At 44.9% G+C, this 26705-nt stretch overlaps 1 protein-coding gene across 1 annotated transcript in view; it reads right to left on the reverse strand.

Moving 5' to 3' along the window:
- Positions 1 to 621: 621 nt before the first annotated feature.
- The window catches only part of LOC144724285 (BMP/retinoic acid-inducible neural-specific protein 3-like), a 32025-nt gene continuing 5941 nt past the window's right edge, over positions 622 to 26705 (reverse strand). Inside the window, exons 3-7 of the mRNA XM_078603272.1 lie at positions 26398 to 26570; positions 23136 to 23241; positions 14039 to 14275; positions 9940 to 10162; positions 622 to 4471 (exon numbers count right to left, since the gene is read on the reverse strand). Coding sequence (XP_078459398.1) covers positions 3052 to 4471; positions 9940 to 10162; positions 14039 to 14275; positions 23136 to 23241; positions 26398 to 26570 — 2159 coding nt within the window. The 3' untranslated portion in view covers positions 622 to 3051. The remainder of the gene's footprint in view (positions 4472 to 9939; positions 10163 to 14038; positions 14276 to 23135; positions 23242 to 26397; positions 26571 to 26705) is intronic.

The following is a 26705-nucleotide window of genomic DNA, read 5'->3' on the forward strand; positions in this document are numbered from 1 at the left end:
GCGAGGTTTTTTTAATAATTCCGATTTTTAAAAAGCAAAGAGAGATGCCTGCTTGTAGGAACGTGTTGTTTTGAGAACATATGCACGGTTAATTACATCATTCACACGTCGCTCGAAGGGATGACGCTTGGTGGTGAGGAATAATGATGCAGTCGCAGCCATAGGGCGAAAAACGCATGTCGGTTAGCCCGTAAACCAGGGAGATGGAGCGATTAAATCGGCTCCTCTTGTAGGTCCTACGTGGATTCGACACGTAGGCTTTCGTGACCAATGTTCGTAATACATTTTTTTTGGGGGGGGTTAGATCGCGTAAATACAAATGTGGTGTTAACCACGACCCGACACAGCCAATTAGTGAGGCTTATCATGTCAACAAAACGTTACAATTGGTGACTACTTCAGCCCACCGGTGTGTTGGAGGGTATGTGGATTATTACTACGCAGGATGATGAGACACGAAGACGTCTTGGGGAGGCCTTTATCCAACAGTGGATTGACCATAGCCGATGACGATAATAATATGGCGATGACTGGATTAAATCAATCGAGTTGCATGCTAGTGGCCTAGATGTCGTCTGTCTTGTGTGTACCGTGTGAATTGAGAACCATGTGAATGCCATGTTTTGTTTAAATATTTTATTAGAAGCCATTTATCCATCATCCGACAACAGTGTTTGTTGAACATGAAACGCCATGCTTCTTTTTTTCATTAATAATTTTTTTTTAATATAATACAAACATTCTATAAATTAATAAGTACCGTACATTACACGTCCTATGCTGTCTCATCGAAGGTTGGCATCGTTGAATCCTCAAGCCAAGAGTGTGTAAGTTGTTGAAGCAGAAGGTCACTATTTGGACATCCAGATATTTGTGTACATTCCAAGAACACGACTGACATTCAGCTCTCTGTTACAATGCATTCATCGTCGTGAAATGTTCGTCACAAAAGAAAATCAACTCACGGCGTACGTTTTAGCAGTTGTGCTGCACGGCTCTCGGGTGAGTTTCCCAGTCACACCACGTGTTTGTTCGGCACCAAGTCCGACATTTCCCCGTACTGGGAGTTCTTCGCGGACTGAAATCTATTCGATTATTGCGCAGGACGGCAATACGTTCGTTCGGGAGCTAAATGCCAATGTGAAGCTCTGCTAGCCACGAAGGGGAATGGAGGAAAGGGTTTTGTGACGCTTTTGCGATTCCTCCGGTGAAGGGAGACGGCAGCCTTTTATCAGAGCCCAACACCCTGTGTCGTGTTTCGTGTTACATTAAAGACAACTAATTCAACAAATACCGTCACTAGGCGAAATAGCCGTTCCAAATTAAAATGCAGATATGGCCAGGAGAGCTGAATGCCGAAAAGAGGCCCTTTCACGAGCCAGGGACCGATTTGATGAAGTCTTTTAGTGAACCAACTCAACATCCAATGACAATCAAGCCCTAAATATGACTTCCTGGCCAGAAACCTGAGGAAAACAGACATTGACGTTGTTGCCTTACAGCAGAGACGCGCACCTGAACCGAATATTCATTTCCTGACTAGGTTCCCGAATAAGCTCTTAGTACATTGGAATAAAAATCGGATATCAGTTCCTGAAGAAGCACCCAGCACGTGCAGCACAATGTCGAATATCATGCCGAACAACATGCGGTAACGACTCTAAGGCGCATCTCAAAGAGAGCCGGGAAAAAAATGTATCAAATGAGAAATCAATTTTCATTTTCAGTTCTGTGCTCAGCTTTGACATTTAATTGCAATTATTAATAATTTGTCCGATTTTTTTTCTCATCTCTTTTTCTCCTCGCAACTTTAAATGTGTAATGGACGCCTGGGGGTGACCCACTTACACAAACGATCCCTTACGGCTTCGGTATATGACTGAAAAGAACAAAAAATGTGATTGTTGTCATTAATCATTTAAACTTGGCGCATTGCTCAATTATGCATTTAGATATTTTTGACAGGAGCGGACTTGGTCCTGTTTGATATCCCGCCACAGAAGAGTATCCAGCTTTGTCAGACAATTTATCGAGCAGAATATGCTGTTACAACATTCATTACACAAATGCCAAAAAACGGTCTTGATTTGACCCCAAAAAAGCTCAACTGATTGCACACAGCTAGAAGCACCAAGCACACTGGGTCCTCACTAAATGCGAGATGATGCGCCATAGAAGTTCGTTCTAACTATTGCGTTTTCTAAAGTGTTTCTTTTCCTCAAATGCGCACGTACAAATTCACGCCAATACTGCCAAAAAAACAACGCATCTTAAGCTCAAAATATCGTACAGTCTAAACGTGTTGATGTATGTTTGGAGTATGTTTATTTCTGCGTCAAAATACCAATTTGGATATTAGCGAAGAGAAACAAAAACATTCGATGAATAAGAAGAAGTGAATAGCATCTGCAAAATAACCCTCAAATGTATCTTTGTATGAATAAGTTATTGTTTCCGATGGACTAAATGTATTTAAAAGTAGTCTGTAGATCTGCGTGTATCATAAATATGCACAGTCTGTTTAATGCGGTGTATGCTTGAGTAAAATTAGGGTAGCCTCCTCTATTAGGCTGGTCGCACACTTACACAATAAAAACTGAAGCATTTATAAGCCCCCTGTAAACATTCTTAAGATCTGTACATGATTGCACACAACACATGACTAAACAAACCCAATAAAAACAAAGCACTTGCTTTCTGTGTGCTACTCGAAAGATTATTAACTTCTAGGAACCAATCCCTGACAACCAAATTATTATAATCATTTCCCCCATCCCCATCCCCCCCACCCAAATTTCTTAAATCAACCAGTCATGTTACAAGCACTACAATGTATGGCTACAGACTTGTACCAATCACTTCCCAAATTCATACGTTTGTCTCCGTTTGCAAAAGCAAAAAAAACTAAACCAGAGGCCGCTGACATTTCCGAATAAAAAAAGGAAACAACAGCTGAAGTCCTTTCTTTTTTGTTTTGCAGTCATTCTCGTTGGGTGCACGATGAAATTCACCGCAACAGTAGGCTGTAACGAACGGCTTCGGCGCTTCGCCTCAGCACAGAGGCGACGTCTTGTAGCCCGCGTAGCCGGGCAGCCCCGCGCTGTACGCCTGCAGGGCCGCCCCCACGCGCCCCACCTCGCCCAGGCTGAGGCGCAGCCTGTGGCGTAGGAGGCAGGAGAAGAGGTCGAGGCGGGGTCGGTCGGCCTCTTGACTCAGGGGCGCGTAGCGGTTCACGCGGTCGCGCGCCTCCAGCAACAGCTGCAGGGCCTCCCTGGTCCGTTCGCGCTCCGCCGCCGACCCCACCTGCTGCAGGAGCAGCGACGGCGCCGATCTCGCGCCCGACCCCGGCGACGAAGCCGCGGCGGCGGCGGCGGCCGCAGCCACCGCGGCCTGCCGGTCCACCCGCCGCACCATGTCGCGCATGGCGTCGGCGTCGAAGTGCGTGCTGTAGCCGAACGCCTGCACGCTGTTCACCTTCATGTGGCCGTGGCCGCGAGCATCGGCCGGCGGCTCGGCGGGAGGCTGCTGCTGCTGCTGCTGCTGCTCGGTGTCGTTGCGCGGCTGGCTGCGCAGGTACACGTGCACCGTCTCGAAGAGGGTCCTCCGCTCGGCGCCCAGCATGATGCTGTAGTTGTAGCACTGCGCGCCGGGGCTGTCCAGCCTCACGATCTCCCAGCTCGGGTAGCGCGAGCCCGGCACGGCCGCGTCGCTGTACGCGGTGTTCCTGGCGCCGATTTCTTCCTCCTCGTCCTCCTCCGCCGCCGCGTCTTCCGTCTCGTCCTCCACGCTCGCGGGGACCGCCAGCGTGGAGGACTCCTCGCCCACCGGCATGTGCCAGCTCTCCGTGTGGCTGCCGCCGAAGGGGTTGACGTATATCGCCATGAGCGGCTCGAGGGTGCTGTTCTTGGTCTGGCAGAGCTGCAGGGCGATTCCCAGCAGCATGTGCACCGCGTTGGGCTTCAGCTTGTTGCTCTTGAGGGTGACCAGCATGCGCTTTCGGAACGCCGGGTCGAACCAGCTGCCCAGGCGCATGTCGTTGCTGACGAAGTTGGCGGGCACCACGAGCCGGTGGTCGCGCCGCGCCAGCAGGCCGTGGAGCTCGTCGTCGTGAAGGTCCAACTCGGGCGCCTCGAAGCTCACGAGGCGCTCCAGGAGGTCGGGGTCGGCCATCGTCAGCTCGCAGCGGCCCTGCGACGTGAGCGCGTAGCCCGGGTTGCAGGCCACGCACCTCTGCGTCTGCTGCGGCCTCTGCTGGTCCCTGGTCGGGCACACGGCGCAGGCGCCGGCGGCCCCCACGGTGCAGCCGAGGGGCCGCTGGCAGGTCGCCGCCGCCGGTGCACCGGTGAGCACGGAGCCCAGCGAGGACTTGGGGCACGCGCAGGTTCCCGTGGCCTCGTGGAACGAGCCCAGATGGCCGTTCTCGGAGCAGTAGAGGGCAGACAGCACGCGGTTCATCCAGTAGCTCAGCGGCCTGGGATTCAAAGTTTCGGGGTTAATTATTGCAGCGCATACAGATGCAATGCATTCAACCCACCACCAATTTGCGTTTAACCACGTTAGACTTCTGTTCTTCCCCCTAGTGTCTATTTTTTCTAGAGTTCACACAAGCTGGCTTTATTTATGAAATGCACAAAAAAGCTTTAAGAAATGCATGCTTGGAATGACACCGAGAGACAGTAAGAGGGACTCATGGATAAGAGAGCATTGACAGGTGAATGCAATCATTCAAATGGTCAAGAAACACAAGGCGACTTGGGCAGGAATGTTTCATTAAGGCAGTGGCTCTTAACCTTTACTGCAGCCTGCACCCCCCCCTTTGGTTCTCAATCGTAAAAAAATGTGCAATGTTAATAAATAATTAATTATATCAATTCAACAAAGTAGTTGTACTTTCGTGCCTGTGCTTAATTTGTTTTTGCGATTTACCTTCTAAAAAAAGTGTGGCATGTCTCACACCCCCGAAAGGGCATCTCTTACCCCCATTCCGTGTGTGCACCCCAGGTCAAGAACCACTGCTGTAAGGGATGATGGCCAATGGTCAAGAATATGACGCGAGTGGCAGCCAAGCAAGAGAACTTGTGTGACAGTCCATGTCATGGAGAAGATGGAGCAATTAAATCAGTTCGTGTGCGCATGCTATGTGTATTATTACATCGGAAGATGAGGATAGGTAGGGAGCGTGGCTTGGGAAGGCTTTCATCCAGGACTGTATTGATCATGGCTAATGATGATATGTAACTGTTAACTATTACTGCTCCAAGAGTAATCTTTGTTGTTGACTGCGTGGCCTTTAAAACCTTTGGGCCTGTGCTCAGTAAAGGTGATTACAATAAATAAAACATTCCCCAATGTTGCTTACATGTGTTCTTTTAAATTAGTATGCACAATTGGGGTGATTGTACTCATAATTTAACTCAAATATGGATGTACAATGGTTTGTTTGATTGGGTGCAATCAAAGTTATTTTACTAAGCCATTCATCATTTGCCTAAAATTGTTTCGGCATGGTAGGGAAATAATTTGTGTTCACAAATCCAATTATTTGACCTAGGCTTATTTTCTGGGTCAGGTGCTCTATCTTGTCCGTGGTATTATTTAAACAAATAGTTATTCTGAGGCACATATCCATCACGGCTTCAAGTGAAGCCAGTGTTTCCACTGCATGTGTTTTCATTATGAAAACATCAAACTGTCATCTGAAGAGTACGATGTCTTTTATCCCAATGAGCCATGAATCCCCACTCATCTCTAATCCTCATTATTTTAATTAGAGCACTATACGATAGGTAAGTATGCAAATCAATTAGCTTCTTTTTCCTGCAGCTGTTCTTTATATATATATGTAAAAAGACAAGAAGAAATTAAAACCTCCAGAGCTCTGCAAACTTTCCGCTTATAAAACATCCATCATGTTGCTCCGCTTTTGCAAAATTATGGTTAATCTATTCCTTTACTCGGCTAGATCTTATATATGTGCTTATGTAGGTCAATCACAATTCAGCTCAAGCAGTAGATTTAGTTAACAACTTCCCGTGTGCGAGCTATGCAAAGTGGACACTGACACGGAATGCGAAGTGAGCGTGTTATGAGTTAACAGTCAGAGAATGTGTTCCTTTTCTGGCCCTGTATATGTTTTAAAAGGATAATTACTTTAAACCTTTCCCAAACAGTGATACTGCCAGATCCTAAGGGCAAGCGGGTGGTAATTTTACTTCAGACTCAAAGAGTAAGTGCCAGAATGGGACATTTAATAGTGTGAATGCTTTAATTTAATTGGGCACTTGTGTATGTGGAATAAAATGATCAAAAACTATAACTGCAGCGATGACATCAAGCAAACAGGAGGGAACAGATGAAAACTGTCTGTCACTATCGAAACTTTACACTGTTCCATTAACAAATATATGAATGTCTCCGTCTGCTGATTCAAAGAACACCCTCCACCAATGTGGTATTCGTTGTAGTGTACGGACAGCTACACTCAACTTTGCTTGAAGGCCATGTTATTGGATCCTTCGTACAGCATTGGACACATTTTGGCAGGGAGCCAGACTTTGACTAACCATTTTGTGGAGATGCCAATGAACAAGAAATAAAAGTTTTTGGGAAGTAATTTAAGCAAATCAACGGGGTGGCTCCACTGCAGAGCGAGCGCCTTGCAGTCAGAAGGTGGCGAGTTCAAATCCCGCCATAGGAACGTGGAATTTCCACCACTGGCTCAGGGCTGTAAATAGGCGATGAGCAGCAACATCACTTTGGCTTTCGAACTACAGGGGAAGACGAGTGGTGACAATGGATATGAAAAACGCACAGGCATCACAGATAGAGTGATACAGATCATTGCGATTGGGCCCTCTTGCCAACAACTTACGGCAATTGTTAATTTGAACATCATCTATTTGATTTCATATAAAGCACGTGTGGCAAGAGATAGGGGAGCAGTGGCGTTGAACTCAGCTGACGATTCCCAGCTCCAGCTAACACTTAAAGATTATTTGGACACATCTCCCCATGGAAAACTATTTCCACACCAGTATTTTTTCAAATTTCATTTTCACCGATGCGCCACCTTTGTAAGATGTCATTTCAAACTACGAATGCAATCTTCAACATTTCCTTTTCGTTGCTCTGATGGACAGGGGTCTGAAATGTAAGATCGTTGTACATTGTTCACTTAAGAGGCTGTGCAGTGGTGAAACATTTTGATATTATAAGCTTGTTATTGTATTCTAATGTATCCCACAAAAATGACAGCATCTCCAATGCGTAGATACGAGATGTGTAAATACATGGAGGGTTGGAGCAGTTTGGCAATGGTTAGCACACACCGTGCTATGAAACTGAGGAGCCGAGTTAAATTTCTGGCTGTGGCTAATATCAATGGCAAACAGTATTTGGAACCGGTTTTGACCAAGCCTTTCACCAACCTGCAATGATAAATCATGGTGAAGTATGTTGATTGGCAAAAGGGCTGAAAATTATTTTGTATTACTTTTAATAAAAGATCTGCTACGTCTTTCCGGGTGGAATGAGACATGAGGATCGTCATTGAGACGAGAAAAGGCACAGCATAGAAGCACAAGAAATCTGAGCAGCTGACCCTATGCGATAATGAAACTTCTGGTTGAGAAGATGATGTGAGTCTTCGGATCATTGGCTCATGCGAGTGAGTCTACGGTTCTGTATGGAAGTCTGTGGAAGTGTGAGTCTCTATGCAAATCTCCATTTCTTATCTTTTTAGATTTATAAAGTTCACCTTTACCAAGGCACTTTACAGCAACTGTTAAATTGTACAAAGCATGATGATATCTATTGAAAAAGTGGGTTATTGTAAGTAGGTGGTGTAGTTTTGATGATGGTAGAACATGAGGGGGGGGATTGATAAGGAGGGGTTGGGATAGGCCTGGTCATAGCTGGAGATGGGGTGGAGGGTGAAGATAAAAGGGGCATCATTCCAGTGGGAAGACAAAAGAAAAAGGGGGCTACCGCGACTGAGTCCTCTTTGTAAGCCTATGGGTCACATGAGTGTAAGTTTAGGCTTTCAATGCAAACAATTGGGTCTGCATATAGGGGTGGTGGATGTGAACGAGAGAAGGAGGTACGGAGTCCAAGCACGTGGGGGAACGAAGTTCCGTTCAGCTGACGCCACGTGATGATGGAACTCTTTTAGCGAATAAAACGAAGAGTAGACTCACGAAGACATCCCAATCTGCGTGAGATCAGTAGCTTTCAGTGATCGTCTTTCTGTGCGGCATTGCGAGGAAGGTAAAGACTTGCACGGGCGTGTTGCTTGCAGCAGGAGACGTCAAACGCGCAGATGATGTACGGTTCGAGCGCTTGAACACCAACCCCAGCCCAAGGCCAGCACGGCATGCAGTGCAAATCCAGGTTTATATATTTATTTACTTATTTTCTATACACATGCTCATGGCATATTGGGGAAAAAATAAGTCAATTTTTATGACAAGAATATTAAAGATTATCCCAGGATACCACGAAAAAACCCTCTTGTTTATACGTCCATATGTTTTGATTAATGTTATGAGTAAGACGATGCCTGAAACAATACGTTCGAGCGAACCGAACAAAAAAATATTCCCGGCTCCCCCCCCCGTGGTTGTTTCATGGCTTTGCCAACAAATGATTCACAGACGCCGAAATGAAGAACGTTTCCTCATCTACGTACATGTGCACCCTGGACCGCTGTTTATGTGAGCGCAAGGCTTGGGGTCCCGCATGCCAATGATCCCGTTTGTTTTCGTGTTCTATTGCAATCTTACACGTGAGCACACGGCAATTCACACACTGCATCACGGATATGCTTCTCTTGAAGAAATGAGTTTTCTTTCACGAATGAAGTATGACACCGAATACTTAAATATCACCTTGAAATAAAGGAGTGAAAAGCATTCGAATAGTTAAATCCAGTATTTTGAAGGGCTCGTAAAATTGGCTCTAAGTTGCTATAGACTATGTATGTATGTATGTAAGCGACTTTTATCTATTCTAAATTTAACCGCTAACAAATATCAAGACATTGCCCAAAGTAATTTTAATACCAAAGGAAAATAAAGTTGTGGGTGGCTGGGAGAAAAACCAACATCACGGAATTCTCATGTGCCACTGACATCACATGTAAAGAATGATACTAAAACTAAACAATTTTTACTTTACCAGGTAAGGCCCACTGAGCAATATAGCTCTTTTTCAGAATGGACCTGGCCAAAAATGTTAGCTCAATGAAGTGGCTTATCGTGTGGAAATTTATCGCAGCCAAATACTCTAAACATGTTGATTCTAACTGTTTAGGGAAAAGCCGGAGGACCCGGAGAAAATTCCCCACGACCACGAGGAGAGCACGTACTCTCCAAATATACAGCAGGCGTCAGGGTCGGGATCGAACTCACGACCTCTTGCATACCAGGCAAGATGCCTGAATGAGCTGAGATGCCCGAATGCATATGACTGACTGATATCACACCCATTCAAATTACCATGAGAGCCCTGTCCCTGGCCCTGTTTGGCTTCCAGGTCCAGATTCAGATAGTGCGAGGCCAGCGTATCATGGTTTGATTCCAGATCGGTATCACAAATAACCGGTGGTAAAACCACCCACACGGTAAGGGCCCCGCGCCCGCTTGGCTCGGATGTGCCAGTGGAAAACGGGTGTCAGGGGGCGAGTGTCAAAAATAGATCAGGAACAAAAACCCGTCTGCACATGGTCTCGCCAAAAGGGATGCTCGCTCTGAAACCCGGGCGCGCTCACCGATCATCACCGTCAATGATGCAGACTTGAAGCCTATCACAGGAGGCCTGGCTAGGGGCAACGGACCCTGATACCTGGGAGGAACATTTTAATCGGTGGGCCCCATTGATGGCTCTGCGATTGCTATTACGGGGTGATGAGGGTAGTATACTAGCCCGCGTCCCCCCACATACCGCTCTGCTGGCAGGCGGATGGCCGGGTTGATGGGGCAGCGGCGGCTAAGGCTGTAGAGGCGGTGGACGGCTCGGCTGATCTTGGCCTTCACGGCTTGCAGGCGACCCCTCACGACCCCGAGGCGGGCCTGCAGCGCGTCGTCCCGTGTCCAAAAGCGGAACACCACCGACGAGTTCAAGAGGCGCTCCGGAGGCAGTCGCCGCACAAACGCCTTGAACTCCTCTGTGAATGGGTGAGGGGATTTGTTCGTTTGTTTGTTTTGCAGAGGCACAAGAGAAAATTAATGTGGCGGAGTTACAAAGTCCGCGGTTGATCAGCGTTTACAAATAGAAAGAAAACATGTAAACAAAAAAGCCACTGCTCGGTGGTAAGTTTGCGAATCAAAATTTCCTCTGGATTCTTAGAAATGAATTTTACAACTTAGGATGCACTTAAGAGGCAATTGTGGTTCGGGTACATTGTGAGTTCAGATAAAGTGGCACTGCAATGCAAGAAGAACAATTCCATGGGGGTTGGTAAAAATTGCTCAAAAGTGGGAATTTGCCAGACTCATTGAGTTTCCCACAGGACAAACAAATTGGCTATTATGAAACTGCATTCATTATGTTTGTAAGTAAAAGTTGTTTATTGTTCTCATCTCGTGTTGATAGTCCTGAGCCAGTGGTGAATGCGATGGAGTATATACTTGATTTCATCTCCTCTTGGAAACTAGGCTTAAGCCTGGAAAATTCTTGGATGGGTGACCACCAGGACTTGATTGTTATTTTATTTTAGGGATGGGACTATGAGGTGACCAGGAGATAACGGTATTCAGCATTACATTTTCACATCTGCGTGGGCTTTACTCTAGGGTTTCCGGTTTCCTCTCACAAGTCAAACATCCAGTACTGGAATTTGCTAAACATTTCAATTCAGGACACAATGAAACATTGTCTAAGACCCGGGTGAAAGCTTTCCTGGGTAAATAATGAGCACTTTTTCAAAGCAATGGGCAAGTCATTAATTATCACGCATATTCAGTGGTAAGCTACCCACAAAGTGTTACTAATTTTATTGATGATGGAGGTATGATGGTCAGAGTTTGCCTCCAACGTGGAAGGCATTCACAAAGTTACGGCTGTGAGCTCTACCCTCTACCACCGTGCCACCGAAATCAACCTACGCATCTTTGTTTAATAAAGGTAACGGTGCAGCTTTGCAATTACCTGATCACATGACTGCTATCAGACCAAACCACTGCACCATGGCAGCAACTCACGAATTGTTACCAAAACAAAATTGTAAAGCGTAATTGTTCCCGGCTGCCGTGCACTACACTCGCACGTGCGATAATACAATTTCATCAACGGCAAAGTCAGGAGGATGTGCATATTGTCCAGAAAAAATCGGGGCCCATATCGACGGTTGCACTCTCGTAGGATTGCGTGAAATAGTGCACTGTGGAACAGACGCACATCAAGGCAAAATGATGATCGTTTTTTCAACAGCTGGACTGCTGTAATTAACGTAAACCTCCATCATTTAGTGATCGCGTTGCAACGCAAGTTTCACGTATCAGTAGGATAACCTTATCATCAGCATAAAGCACTGGAGCACATCCAGTTTTAATTACTATTGTTTTATTTATTAATTAATGAGCTCCCAGGGAGCGGGCGAGAGCAGTGTTTTTGTGATGTATTACCGCAGTTTCATCCCCACAGATTGCGTCCCGCAGCTGTGGCTGCTGTAGCCGTGATGCAAGCGCCATCGTTTGCCTTTCGAAACGGGATCCCTCTCAAAGTTGGCCCATAAATGTTTCATTCGGGAATAAGTGTGCGGGGAGAAAGGGGCCGTTATACCTCGACGTGCGGACAGTTTTAATAATGATGTCAAAACACCTGGAGCATACCGCAACCTCTCCTTACCGTGTATGCATTTCAATATTAAAACGTTCACTCCATAGCCTATAAAAACCCCTCAAATGAACATTACGCTTGCAATAGAAACTTCGTGATATTCTTATTATTTTGATTATTTTTTCTATCTACGTGGCTTTACGCTGTAAGTTTGGAAATTGCGTTAAACTGTGTCATCATCATCATCAACGTGTAAATTCTATACTGGCGTATAATGGCAATATGGTGCAGGAGCTAAACGCCGATGTTGAGGTCTGCTGGCCACAATGAGTGGGGCTTTAGGAAAGAGTTGGTGTAGTTTTGCTATTCCTCCTCCGTTGAAGGGAACACAGGCCACAGCGGTTTAGTGGTGCAAATGCGATCTGCTGCCCCAAGGAGAACATTCACTCGGAGTGGGACGAGCCTATTGCAGTGTGCGAGGGCTCTGATGGAATACTTTTGGACTTCCCCCCCCCCCCAACTTATTAAACGAAATAGTTTGTTTGTGTTACCAGATAAGGCCCACTGAGCCACAGAGCTCTTTTTCAGAAGCCATCTGGCCACGAATGATAGTTCAATGAAGCGGCTGATCACGTGGGAATTCGTAGCAAGCCAAGTGTTCGAAACGCACACGTTGATTTTAAACGCGGAGGGAAAAATTGGAGAACCCAGACAAAAATCCACGTGAGCACGGGGAGAGAGACATGAAAACTCCATACATACAGGCGACCCCTGTATGCCAGGCGAAGTAGTTAACATCTCGCCTCACACCACATACACCCCCTAAACATATATATATACTACTTCTAGATTTGAAGTTTTCGTGACTGCAAGGGTCCATACTTTTAGTTTTTTTCGGTAAAGTCACGTCAGTAAAAAATAAAATAAATTAAAATGAAAACAACTAAATTAAATCACGACGTTTCAGACTCTGTCTCCTCGACAGACCTGTTCTCCACCTGAGGACGGCTGCTTGCGTTGTGGCCGAAACGTCGTGAGAATTATTTTATTATGTTTTATTTGTATTATTTGTATTATTTTATTATTTCCATTCTACGTGACTTTACCGAAAGAACCAAGAATATGAATCCCTGCAGTCACGAAAGCTTCAAATCGAAATTTAGTGATGCACTTGTTAAAAAGCCCGCGTTCGAGGCGAACAACACTTTGCGGGTAAATCACACGAAATAATGACAGTAATTAGAGACGTAAGTGCTACCTTGCCATCGTTAACGCACGGTCTCCGGCACTTCTGATTCTAAGTCATCAATTATATCACCGTACAACAGTTGTCTCAATAAATAATGATTGATGCTGGTACTTACCAACGAAGACAAACGATCCTGAGCCGACAACAAATTATTATTATAATAATAAATTAAAGCTATGCATGAATTGGGCAGGTCCCTTGAGCTGCTTGGGGCCCAAAGCAATGGCTGATGGCCGAGTCTTCCCTGGCCCAGTGCTGTGGCACTGACTCTCACACCCCACGTGGCGTGGACACAAGCACGCCACACATCATTCAGCAACGAATGTGTCATTTGATATAGTCGGAAGGGGAGGGGCGGGGTAGTGCACTGCACCGTGAACCCGTCGACTGAGAATGTTCGATTCGCAGCCAACGGCTAACATCACCATCGAGTTATACCTGAACTAGGTTACGTGCACTGCACCATGAATCAGTTGACCGAGTTCGATTCCCAGCCAATGGCCAAGCTCACCATCGATCAACATCGAGTGATATCTGCACCAGTTATGGGTGCCTGCCCCCCCCACAATCTCACAAACCTACATATTGACCAGCGTGGTGAAGTATGGTCAAACAACCACATGCCCAACATGGTGTGGAAAGGCCTTCATCAAGCAGTCCATCGACAAAAGGCTGTGTATATTAACTTGCAGTCACTGTGCATAACCATTAAAATCACCCGTGAAATATATGAACGTGCCCATTGTTGTTTTCGGATGTGTTTTCGACAGAGCTCCCAGCACGTGGTATAAACACGTCACACCAAATCGCGCCGAGCAAGACACGGCACAACCCGAGAACACGGCCGGATAGCCTGTGCTACGTCAATAACAGGCAACCTGTATGATGGAAAAAGGTAAGGAACTAAATAAATAACCCTCCACTCAAAAACTGACAGTGGGGGGTGGGGAATGGTGGGCGAGCTAATTACACGCATTGTGGAGTGATCTGTTCTTTTTTTACACGCGACCTCACCGGATTGCGTAAAGTCCTCTTGGGTCTGCTCCAGGTCTTGCCCAAGCTTGCGAATGGAGCTCTCCAGCGTGGCGATGTCAGATTCCGGGCAATTACAGTTGGGGAACTTGGGCAGGCAGAGGCAGGCGCATTCGCCACCGTGGCATCTGTAATCCCCCTCGGCATTGCACAGCAGGTAGCCGAGTGCCGCGCGCACAAAGCGCTCGCGAATGTAGTCGGGCAGGATCGTCTGCAGGCCTGCGATGGATGAAAGGGCAGTGGTGTGTGCGTGGTGGGGGGGGAGGGGTTTAGACGGCGTTTTGGAAAGGTAATAATCGTATGTACAGTCTTCGCGTGTGCACTCGACGAATGCGTACGGACAATTAAAAATGCACGTACGTGATTCTTTTTTTTTTACGAAAGCGGCATGCATCTAACGCTGGGAACGCTCGCGCATTCCTGAAGTGAAGCTGCAATTTCCTGGGAGCTTTCGTCAAGCTCTCGGCGTCCCTCGACAAAACGAGTGAGGAGCCTCCTCAATTGGCTCCTAATTGGCTCCCATACACGATTGTTATCGGTCTCCCAGGTAGGCTTTAGCCTTAATATAAACACGTCGCCCGGGAGGTCCGCTGCTGTTGGGGAGAGGAGAATGCTCACGATTTTTTTTTCTCACCTCGCCGTACGTGTGTAATGGACTGACCTTAAACTGACGATTACCAAGGTGATTGCCTTTATTGTTTACGAACGTTAAGCGTGACCGTATGAAAAAAAAACAAATGCGTGTGTGTGTGTATGTACTCTTTGGTTCTTTCGGTAAAGTCACGTAGGTAGAAAAAACAATAGATCACGACGTTTCGATCGCAACACAAGCAATCGTCATCAGGTGGGACAACCACAGCAAGAAAAAAACTGCTGAAGTACTTCAAATTGACTGTGGGGAATATATAATCATCTATGGACGAGCCTATATGCCGTATCAGAGGCATTGTGATATTTGGTGTGGGTGTGAGTGGTGGTGCAGCGGTGAAGTACTTCAGCAGTTTTTTCAGCAGTTTTTTCTTACTGTGGTTGTCCCACCTGATGACGATTGCTTGTGTTGCGATAGAAACGTCGTGATCTATTATTTTTCTAACTACGTCACATTACCGAAAGAACAAAAGAGTATGGATTCCTGCAGTCACGGAAGCTTCAAATCAAGATTGTGTGTGTATGTATATACAATGTGTTTTGTTACAATAATATCGCGTGTTAATTTCTATTTTAATTCGAAGTGCATTTGATTTAAGAATGCATTTTGTGTATATTGGCATCTGCATACAGGGATGCGTGTTCGCATTGATTATACAATTACATGTTTTGTGTTTTGAACAGGCGACGGACGATTTTTTGCATGTAGGATTGGCCAGGAAACTGCACACCGCTCTCTCAACGTTTTTTTTACTTTTGGGCAGTTTTCAAACGTGAGCTTTTGGCCTCATATATATATAAAATCAGAAGACGAATGTATACGGACAATTCAAATGCATTTGTCTATTTAAGACCTCCAATGAAGACACACGAGAGGAGACAACAATCTTAGTAAATGTCCACAATCATTACAACGTGATCTGGGTAAATTGACTGTGGGGAATATATCATCATCTACGAACAAGCCTATATGCCGTTTCAGAGGCATTCTGATATTTGGTGTGGGTGTGAGTGGTGGTGCAGTGGTTCTGGGCCTCCCCTGGGTCGACTCAGCCTCATATGTGTAAATATTGTCACTGGGGAGACAAAGGCGGCCGGGCGTGGTGCTTACCACCCACTTGCTCGTATGCCGTGCCGGCCTTTATAGGTGCTTTCTAACAGCACTTGCCCCAACAATCTATCAAGGCTATATGGGGGATCTTTGTTTTTGGCTTTGCAGTATAAGCGCGCTATGGTGCTATGAACCCGGTAACCCGAGTTTGATTCCCAGCTATGGCTATCAGCAATGAGAGATGTCTGAACCGGTCCTGGGACTTACAAAGGGCAGGAATATATCATGAGTGTTAATGTTGCCCATATTGCAATGAGAGCTAATTTTAAAAATATGCAAAAACATTGGAAGATAACATAAAAAAGTAAACAAACACTAAGTAAATGGCCAAGATTCATTAAGCATGGCTACTCAATAAATTCGTAATTAAAAGTTAGCCGAGCATAGCATATCATCACAATCAGTTGCCAGTTAATTAGGAAAGAAAATTGTGAAACACAGATAAATGGCAGATGCCTGGCAGGGAAACTGAGTAGGGACAAAGGCTGCCGAGAAATTACGAGAGTGATCCATGATGAGGTTATTAACCCCTTCCCACCACAATTCCCTGAGCGCCGCGATTTTAAAATACCGAATTACATCGCCGAAGCAAGACGGTTTTTTTTCCCTACCTCCCAATTCCACGAGAACGCAACACACCTGCAGCCGTGGTTCTGTCCAGAGATATATTCAGTTCGCCGACAGTGTAGGCATGTATGTTAAACTTCGTTAGCACCGTACGTAGCCCAACCGTGCCAATTGGAGGTGCTGGGGAAGACCAAACTAAACACAAAAATCACTTCTAGAGAAATTCGTTTTCAATCTAGGTTTGAAAGTGCACAGCTCCAGTGGCTTCCTAATATTGGAAGAAAGAGTATTCCAGACTACCCCTGAAGCGCATCTAAAAATCGTGCGATGAGGTTGTCCGTTTTTGTTTGATGGCCAGCCAAAAGCCAATGCAAGGATGACTGGAGCTAGCGTGATGGTTTACGCTCCGTGATGGGATCAGCAAGGTATTGTCCCTTTGTGTGTAATGAGTGCGACCTCACAGTGGCACGCTTTACAAGAACAACAACAACGTCACCCATCACGGAACAAGAAACGGAGAGAGACAAAAGATGCACCGATTTGACAACGGCGAAGAGTGATCTTGAACCAAAAAGGGGTGAGCAGTAAATGAAGCTGTCAAAAAGTCCCAGGGCGAGGTGGATAGAGGTGGAGAGTTTATCATTTTGGCCCTCTTTGTCTACGAGAGAAGTCGGAAGGGAACTAAGGAAAAATGCTGGCACGCCACGTTTTGGGATTAAAACATGGCCGGCGACTGCAGAGTTTCTGGCGAGCAGTCAGGCTGCTAGTTATTGGATTCCACGTGCTCCAAATTTTAAGGTCCAAACCCCATCGCTCGTGAACATTGAGCCCAAGGGCACAAACACATCCAAAAAAACTGTAGCGTGTGTGTGGAAACTTTGCAGGAAAGCACAGCAGAAAATCAACTTGCAGTCCATAAGAGAGTGATTATTTTAACGTGAACTCAGGGCCCAATGCCTGCCCACGTTGACAAAGCTGCATGCTAAACGCGACAGTAATTAATTTTGATATCGCGTAAGGTTTTTCATCTAACTAATTGTATTTGGAAGGTAAAGGTGCAGCACTGCAAGCGCTTGCTCAAGAGCGCTGCTTTTCGGTGCTGGTTAGATATCTGGGAAGAGGTGGGAGTACGTAAACTTTTCGCCACTGGACACGACCTGCCAATCACCTGCCTGTGTTGTATCCGGTTTTATTGCTGGGTGGACAGAGGTGTGGAGATTCAAAAAACTCGCGCCATCATATCAACTGCTGTGCCTGGAAATCAAATTAAATCGGAGACCTCTGGATTGAAACTCCAGTGTGCTTTTTACCATTACACCACAACAGCGTTCCACCAAAAAACAACAACACAGTACATAGTTTGGTTAGAAACAATTCCAACAAAACCATACAAACTAAAAACGAAATGTGGAATATCTGGGCGGCTTAGTGAATTAGGTCACGGTGTCAGCATAGTGAATGTGCAACTTGTGCGATCCAGAGCTGAAGCCCCGGGGTGGGACAACAAAAACACAAAACTTTGTCTTCTACGTCTGAAAGAATTTCCATGGTCAGTGGATTTCATGGCTGTGCTTTAGTCAATGATGACAATTTTGCACACACACACACACACCAATAAAAAAAAACTTTTTTGAATTGTTGTTTACGGTAAGTTCTGATGCGGCCAGACATTACTTCAACAACAACAAAATCTGGCTCTCAATTTCAACCCACTTGTGCCAATTGCCTCGCAGTCAAGTGACAAATAATATTCGTTGAGATCTCTTGCAGAGCAGTGCGACCTTTCGAGTTGGAGAACACAGAAGCGGCTACATCAGAGGTCGCAAACGGGTTTTGTTTCCTTACCCGTACCCGTACCCGGCCGCACCAGGGTCGCAAACGGGTACCCGTACCCGGCGGGGTACGGGTAGCCGGGTATCGGGTAGGGTACGGGTATCGGGTACCCGGTTGCGACCTCTGGGCTACATCCCTTCAGGTGACTGCTGCTCAACAAAGTAGGGAGCAGCAACACCTGTGCACCGGCTCTTGCCACCAAGAGTATTTATTTTTTACACAAGACAGCAGTAAAAGAGTGATCTTTTCATTCTCAGTTCTGGAATTTAGTGAAATTAAGCGCAGAACCAAAGTTAAGATAATGTTTATTTTCTTTAAGCAGTCACTGGTGAACGGACTGATACCATCATACTCGCTTCACAGGTAGCCACCCACAGTCAACTCGGTGTTCGAGCCTTTGAGCCCGACTGCCTCCCATGGAAGGCAATCTTAGAGCTGGTGTAATGCTGGGTTGGACACGTTTCACTCGCTTCCAATTAAACTGTTTAAATATGTTGATATGAGAGTTTTTTTTTTTTGCAGAAGCTGAACTTGGTAATAAATTGTAACGTGCAGATGTGCACGAAATGTTTTTTTTCGAATTGCGTACTACCTGCTACGACGTACGGTTCAGAGACACGGTAAATAACAACAACAAAAAACAATGCACCAGTTTCAAGTCGATGAAACGATTGCATGCCGATGTATAAAATGTACCACGTGTACGCACGCACTTATGCAGGGCTAGGCTTGTATGGTCTTTATTTACCGTTTGATGAAGGTGAAAGTGATGGTGTTCAGCTCATCGAAGTGGCTTGCATCATATTTGGAATGTGATAGTCGCCAAATAATAAGATAAGCACACCATTCTACATGTGGAGGGAAAAATTCGAGGACCTGGAGGAAAATGGCACACAGCCACCACGGAGAGCACACACAAACTCCAACTACATATAGGCGTCAGGGTGGAGATAGAACCCACGACCTCCTGCGTACCATGCAAGCGAGATAACAAATCGCTACCGTGGTGCCCTAAGTCTCAGCGTGCCGACCTGCAGAGACTGCGTGCAGTTAACATGCCGCCTGACAGCTGTAGTGCACGGATGTTTGTTGTTGCCAGCAAAAAACCAATAAGGAAGACCCCCTGACCTTAGCGACTGCCAATAACATAACAACAACTATCAATAGCGCCCCACGACAAACTCGTGACAGCGGACAAGTGTGAAATGTGACGGTTTGGTAATGTGATAATTGGGGCCGGCGTAGAAGCAAGCTGTGGCTGACCTTAGCATGAGGTGTCGATAATAACTGAGGTGGCTATCAATAAACCTTCAGTCAAGGTGCTTTCGAGTGTTTGCTTATGAAATTAAATTTTCAGCAAACAAGTTGGATGCACGGTAGAGGGATGTTGCTGAGGTTGCAACGGTTCGCACGCTAAACGCTGCAACAGCCGCAACAGCGCGTGTGCGCTCCCTCCTCTTCAAAAGATGTCTAAGCAGTATGGAAGAGTAGGCCAAGACTATCTAGACGGGTCCTCCAGAAATCCCTCGAATGAATGGCTGCATCTTTAGCTTCTACTTTGGAAGTGAAGCGAAAGCAGGTCGGAGATGTGATTTAACATTGAAAAAGGAATGTTTTATTTGCTAATACGTATGCATCAGGAAATGATAACACATAAAAAAAAGCACGTGCTGGAAATTATATTGAGAGGTAAAAATCAGGAGCACATGGATGAGGGAACAACAATGAGAATCACAGATATCATCATGACTGTTGAGATAAACAAGCGAGCTTGGACAGGACACATCACGGCTAGAAAGGATGATGGCCCATCGGCGAGACTACTGACAGTGTGGCAGCCACCAGTGGGATCACGCTCCAGAGGACATCCTCCAGAGAGATGGAGCAATGATATCAACTCATGGGTGTAAGCGAGATCGGTCGGGGCACTGTGGGACTACCTGAGCGGTAGCAACGAGGAGGGGCCTTTACCCAGTCGGGGACGAAATATTGCTGCAGAGGCACCAACCCCCTCCCCCCCTCTCTATTTAAGGCTTCGACACAGAGGCGTTGTTTATCTGTGTGTCTGTGTGTGTCTCTATCTCTCTCTGTGTCTCTTTCTCTGAATATGTGTTTGTCTATGTGTTTCCGTGTCTGTGTTTTGTCTCTCTCTCAAATTTAGCAATCTTTGGAAGAACGTAATCAACCAGGTAGGGTGTTGACTGTTGTGTTAGCCTACTCTCTGTGTTGTATTGCATTACATTTCTAAGTTTACTAGGTTTTCTCGGTTCTTTCGGTAAAGTCACGTAGAAGGGAAGTAATAAAATAATAAAAATAAAACATAATAACGTCGTGAGAATTATTTTATTATGTTTTATTTGTATTATTTTATTACTTCCCTTCTACGTGACTTTACCGAAAGAACCAAGAATATGAATCCCTGCAGTCACGAAAGCTTTAAATCGAAATTTACTAGGTTTGTTTTCTCATTCATTCTTACCTGATGACGGTTGCTTGTGTTGCAACTGAAAAGTCGAATTGTATTATTTATTTTATTTTATTTCTACGTGACTTTACCGACAGAACCAAAGAGTGTTTATAAGATGTTTAAAGTTAAAATACAACTTAAATTTGACAAGCATAGATTACTAGTGACCTAGATATGAGAGCAAACTCTTCTACGCCTTCTAGATTTGAAGCTTTCTACGCCTTATACGAGCTTACCGGACAATATAAACAGTGCACCTACACGTACAACTCCACTTATTTGTAACACCGATTATCCCCTATTTTTCATTATTCTCAAGCCCCCATTAATCTGCCGAAAGTCAAATTCACACAACAACAAAATCCCTGGATAAAAGGCGTCATGTGGATAATTCACCCAGCGTTATGTTCACATATAAAACAAGTTATTGTCATGAACACACGTGCATAGTTACGTATGCCTATAGTACCCTTCACTTCAACACAGATAAGCGCAATTTCATTTGCATTTATATTCAGTTACATTTTATTAAAAGTAAAAAAAAATCTGAAAATAAATTAAACTTTATTGCATGTCACAAATACAAATGGAAAACCTAGCTTAATTATTATGTAATACACAACATAATTTAAAATGTTAAAAACCCAGCGCCATAATTGTCATTATGATGTACTTTCATCGAAAGAACATTATAATTTACCATGCAAATTGAATTTAATTGAAAATGCTCCACAGCTTCACCCCATTAGATCAATTTCCCAGAATATTTGGTTCAAAAAATTACACGTAGAGAAAATGCATTCTGTATGTTTAAGCACAATCAGAACCCTTAGATTTTTATTACGTATTTTTTTTGCTCTTAAAACACGCGTATGTTCAAATGCAAGATTAGAAAAGCAAATTGCTTCGTGGCTACAGTTGGGGAAAATAAACCAGTTGCAGACCTTTTTTTTTACCCATTAGCAATTCATTGACTGCAGCGTTAATTGGATCCCTTCAGCTAATTACCCATTTTAACGTCATACATCAGAAAACCAGGAAACACATGAACGCTAATGTGCAAATGACGAGACGTCAAATATATTATGTGGCTTATTTTGATTTTGGGTCAAAGAACATTCCACATCTATCCATGCCGTTCCCACATCCCAGCTGTGTGGCTATAGATTTAAAATAACAAATGTTCTCCACGACCAGCATTGAGATTAATTGACTTTTATATATAATGAGCATGACAACAAAAAGTTAATAGCCAAAATCACTGAACACAGAATGCTTTTATAAATTGCTTCACGACGCTTACGTTTTATTACTTGTGAACACGTTTCAGGAAAAAAAAGAACGGGAAAACATTAAACTTACTTTGTCCTCATTTTAACATGGAGGCTTTCACTACCAATATTTTTTTTATAAAAGGTGTTTTGCGTTAGATTGCAAATTAATTGTCCTCATTACTGCGAAGAGTACTGGAACATAATAGACGTGTGCATGTGTGTGTACAGTATATATAAACACGATTATTATGTATATGTAGGATGCGCAATGAACCCAGCAATCTGATTTAGAATCCCGGGCCATGGGCTAACATCATTGGCAATTGATATCAACACTCGCCACTGGTCTCCACTGGTCTCCCCTGGGCTGATTCAGCCATTAAATGAGTACACGAGATGGTGTGTAATTATACCAGCACTGGGCAGACAAAAGTGGTGGCCACACCACCATCGAGTGTGCCTTGCCAGCCTGAATAGTTACTCACCAACAGCACTTTCCCCAATAGTCTATTCGAGGCTGTATGGGAGATCTGTGTCTTTACATAGTATAGGCATGTGCACGTTCTTTACATTTCGAACGCACATTTGGAGTGGCGTATTACACTGGTCAACAAAAAAAGTTTTTTTTCTGGCCTTGACTTTTGCAGCTGTTTTAGACTAATTTCAGGGTGCTGATTGCAAATCTGATCTCAGATTTGCTCTATCACATCTCATTTTATGCTATCGGCATACCCCATTTTCATTGATTTTACCCGAAATTAACTCTGTCACTTATGATTGCAAGTTGTTGCGAGTCAGTGACTGCTGTAGTGTTAAAATATGGTGCTGTCTTTTTAGGATAGTGTGTTTATAATATCATTTTATGTAGATATCCACATTTATTTAATATTTTTCTTCTGCAGTTTTTATTGAAAATGCAATATTTGACATCTCAAAAACCTGATGTGATAGACAAAAACTGATGCCAGATTTGGAATCAGCACCCCAAAAGTACCTTAAAACCGTTGGAATACCTTATGCCAGAAAAAGTGTGTTGACCAGTGTTATTTTTTTCTCCCATCGACAAGCGTGTGGCGTACGAGCGCACTTCCGATGCATTCAGTGAAATATCGAGAACCGACATGGCAGCGACGATGCACATGGCGATGCGTGAGCGCAGGTGGCGGGGGCCGTCAGTACCTTGCAGCTGGATCTTGTTCTCCGTGCTGTGGATGAGGACGGAGCTGACCAAGTCCAGGTTCTCGTAGCTGCTGCACCCAAGGGGCCCCTTGCGCGTCTCTGTTACCTATGGCGTAACGGCACAGGAATTAATTGCTCAGTTTTAATTGTTCTCGCCACCAAAAGGAGAAGGCGGGTTTTTTTTTTGTTTTGCCCGACAATAACCCCTAACTCCCAATAGTGATAAATTTGATAACCTACACAGTTTGTTTTCTTATCATGGGAAATGGGTTCTCAGGAAAGGCCACTCTAATTTGGGGCTGCTCGTGGTTGCATGAAAGGCGTTCGTAAATGAGGTGTTCTGCCGTATCCGGCACAGCTTATTAGTGAGAACGCGTATCCGTGACCATTGCACTTCTTGCCTATTAAGTGCAGATCATTTCGTTGCACGAATAATTAATCGTTAAATTTAGACAACATTCCCAGGTGCCCGCCCCTCCGGTTGATGTAGCACCCCACCTTTAAACTGCTCCCGGGCCGCGCTCCGGGAATTCTAGATAAATGCGGGGAGGTGCGCTGTGTATGAATTGCGTAGCTGCAAAAAAATTGAGATAATGAGTTAATGTGGGAATTGGAAGCAATGGAGAGAGAGAGAGAGATAAATGAAAAAAACGAATCATTTGAAAGCTGTATGCTCGAGAATTGCCCACAACTTCTTTAAACGTAACAACTTTCTCGTGCTCAGCTAAAAAAAAAATGTGGCGTTTCAGAAAATTGCAAACCATGCAATGGCAGATAATAAACAGTGATGTTAAAGGTCAGTCTCAATATTTCCTTTAATAATTCCACTTGAAATTTGAGGTGAGACGATACACATTGTGAGCACGTACACCTACACCACATTCTGGGCAATTCCATGAGGATCTACAAGAAGTAAATCCTCCAATGATGAGGGTTCAGATGTGTGTGTGTGTGTGCACGTGCATCTATCTGGCTTTGAAATGCCACACACGACGGTAAGGAGCATCTCAACAAAACACTTGGGAAGTTCTCCTTTATTAAAATGCCGAACCGTCAAAACAGTGGGGCATGTTTTCCATTTCCCTCTCCAGCCAGCAAAGCACACACGCACACGCACACAGCATGTTCTGGAAGAATTGATGTTGGTCAGCGAGTGCTTGAAAAATCTAAGCAATAAAATTGGAGATAGGCCACATAAGAGTGTTGTGAAATTCACTCAAGCCTCTCTAAACTTGTTTTTTAACAGGCTTACGGCAGTTCATACTCATTATATCCCATTAACAAGGCAATCGCAAAGAACACAGAAGGCATTTCACTGGCCAATGAAAAATACGTTTATGAACCACTTAAATCCAGGGAAAAGTAGTGAATTAATAATTTACATGTTTACTCATTTGAGCACAGCTAATTAAAATTTCACCTGTATTGTAGTATTTACACTTGCAAATAGATTCGTGTTGTAATTCAACACTATCTGCGAATTCGTTGAGACAAAACGCCACGCTCTTTGTGTTGGTAACATTAGAATTCGGACAGCGGTAAAGAGCATGAGAAATTCCGTATCGCCATTGCGAAGGCAATAATCGATGCCGTATTCTTGCACGAGGCTATATTTGCTAATATTTTACATCTTACGAAAAGGCCTCCAGAGTTTGCTCGACGATTATTGCACAACCCACTCTCCAAAAAGGCGAGCAGGGCTCTGTGCTTTTAAAATTGGGCTAAAGTCTGGGCCACCTCGGTGGACTTTTCAGGTTTGCAAATTACAATTCGTTGACTTGGGAGTATATTTTAAAACTGCAGTCATTCATACGGAGGCTTTTGCAATGCGCATCTACAATATTTCTGATGTAGTAATAGGGCTTCGGAGAGCAATCTGTGAAGCCTTCTTGCTGGAAAAAGCTAAATCGATGAGTTGATGAGCACTCATAAACACTTACAGGCCATTTACTTGCACCGAAAAGTGTTTGAGAATTTATTATATTTTTTTGCCTTCTTCAAATGTTGCACTTTTACACAAATATTATTTGACGTAAAGGATTACAATGCATTGGACGAAGAATATAAAACGAGGCCGCAGGAAGCATTTTGATAAAAAAAAAAACATCGAAACAAAATGTCTGTTCCCGCTGTGGCTTAATCAGACGGGAGCAGTTCTTTTCCAAGTTAACTGAATGTTCTTTTTGATGTCGTGAGAACAACACCGAATCGAGAGAGGCTTTAAGAATGGCACACAATGGTATGGGTTTCTCAAAGGCGCTATTAAAACAAAGATCGATAACGTATTCATCCACACACGTATTCATTTTTACAGGATTCAGAAGTGGCACAGGGGATTCGCGAAGCACACTCGGAACCTGGTGACCCAAATTCGATTCACACCGAAGTCGGAACCAGTCCTTGTCCTCCCCCTTTCACCATCCTACACTGTGACCAGGCAGTGCTGGATTATCCTAGTAGCAAAAGTAGGATATGCTACGGACCCCCCACTTTCAAGCTATCAATTCCGGTTCAGTGATTCTGCACTTGCTCTATTACTATCGTACTATACTGCCTTAAACGTTTATGAACGACTGGGTGTTTAAGGTTAGCGATTTATCATATTATCTGACTGTATAGCAAATTAAAAAATAAAATTACTTTACTATGCAAGTTAAACATTTGTGTTTTAATATTTACGTGTTTTTAATTTATTTCGGGTCCCTTCATAACAGATGCTACAGGCCCCGCACTAGCTTAATCCGGCACTGTGACCAGGATTGGTAAAGTATGGTCACACAACCCCTACGACTGACATAGCATGGAGGGAGGCCCTCCGTCCCAACGGGAACTGGTAAAAAGCTTTCAATTTAAATTATTCTATATTATTACCATGTCATGGGAGAACTCCTCCTTATCTGCAATCATATTGCCTGTGACTCCTATTGCCAGAAGGTAGCCAATTGTTGAACAAAAACTCCGATTATCTGCGGACCTTCCTATGAGCCACGATTTTTTTTCCAAGGTTGAGTGGAGTCAAATCGTAGACAACCCCATGAATAATAGGATCGGTGGTAACGGTCCCCCGGCATCACCGCGGATAAGATGAGTTTCTCCTGTATAACGATCAGAGCGGCGTCGAATTTCCCTGCTTTTAAATGTTGGCGAGGGGCAGTGTAAACGCACGATGCCAGAGGCGGCCAAAGGGCGCAACAATCTTGGGCGGCCTGCTTAATTGTTCAACGGCGATCGGAGCACAGGCGCCGACGATGGAAGCCGTTACCTGCACGGCCCAGCCGGTGATCTGGATCTCGTGCAGGCGACGCAGCGTGCTCTCGCGGTTGATGAAGTATGAGGCGGCAAGCTGCTGGATGGCTTCCAGTCCCTGCGCAGAGCCGTTGTCTGGCCGTCCCTCGAGCCGCGCCAGGTCCACCAGTATCGTCAGCTTCTCCTCGCCTGCGGGGAGCGCGGCGGCGCAAGGCAACGGGCGTGTCGTCGGAGATTAATAACGATGAAAAGAGGGGGGGAGGGGGGGAAGGCGCGGCCCCTGCGACTGCTGGCTCTTGCCACTGTTGGCAGATAGGGCCTCTC

The sequence above is a fragment of the Lampetra planeri genome, chromosome 20, assembly GCF_965212315.1.
Source record: "Lampetra planeri chromosome 20, kcLamPlan1.2.h2, whole genome shotgun sequence".
NCBI classification, from domain to species: domain Eukaryota; kingdom Metazoa; phylum Chordata; class Hyperoartia; order Petromyzontiformes; family Petromyzontidae; genus Lampetra; species Lampetra planeri.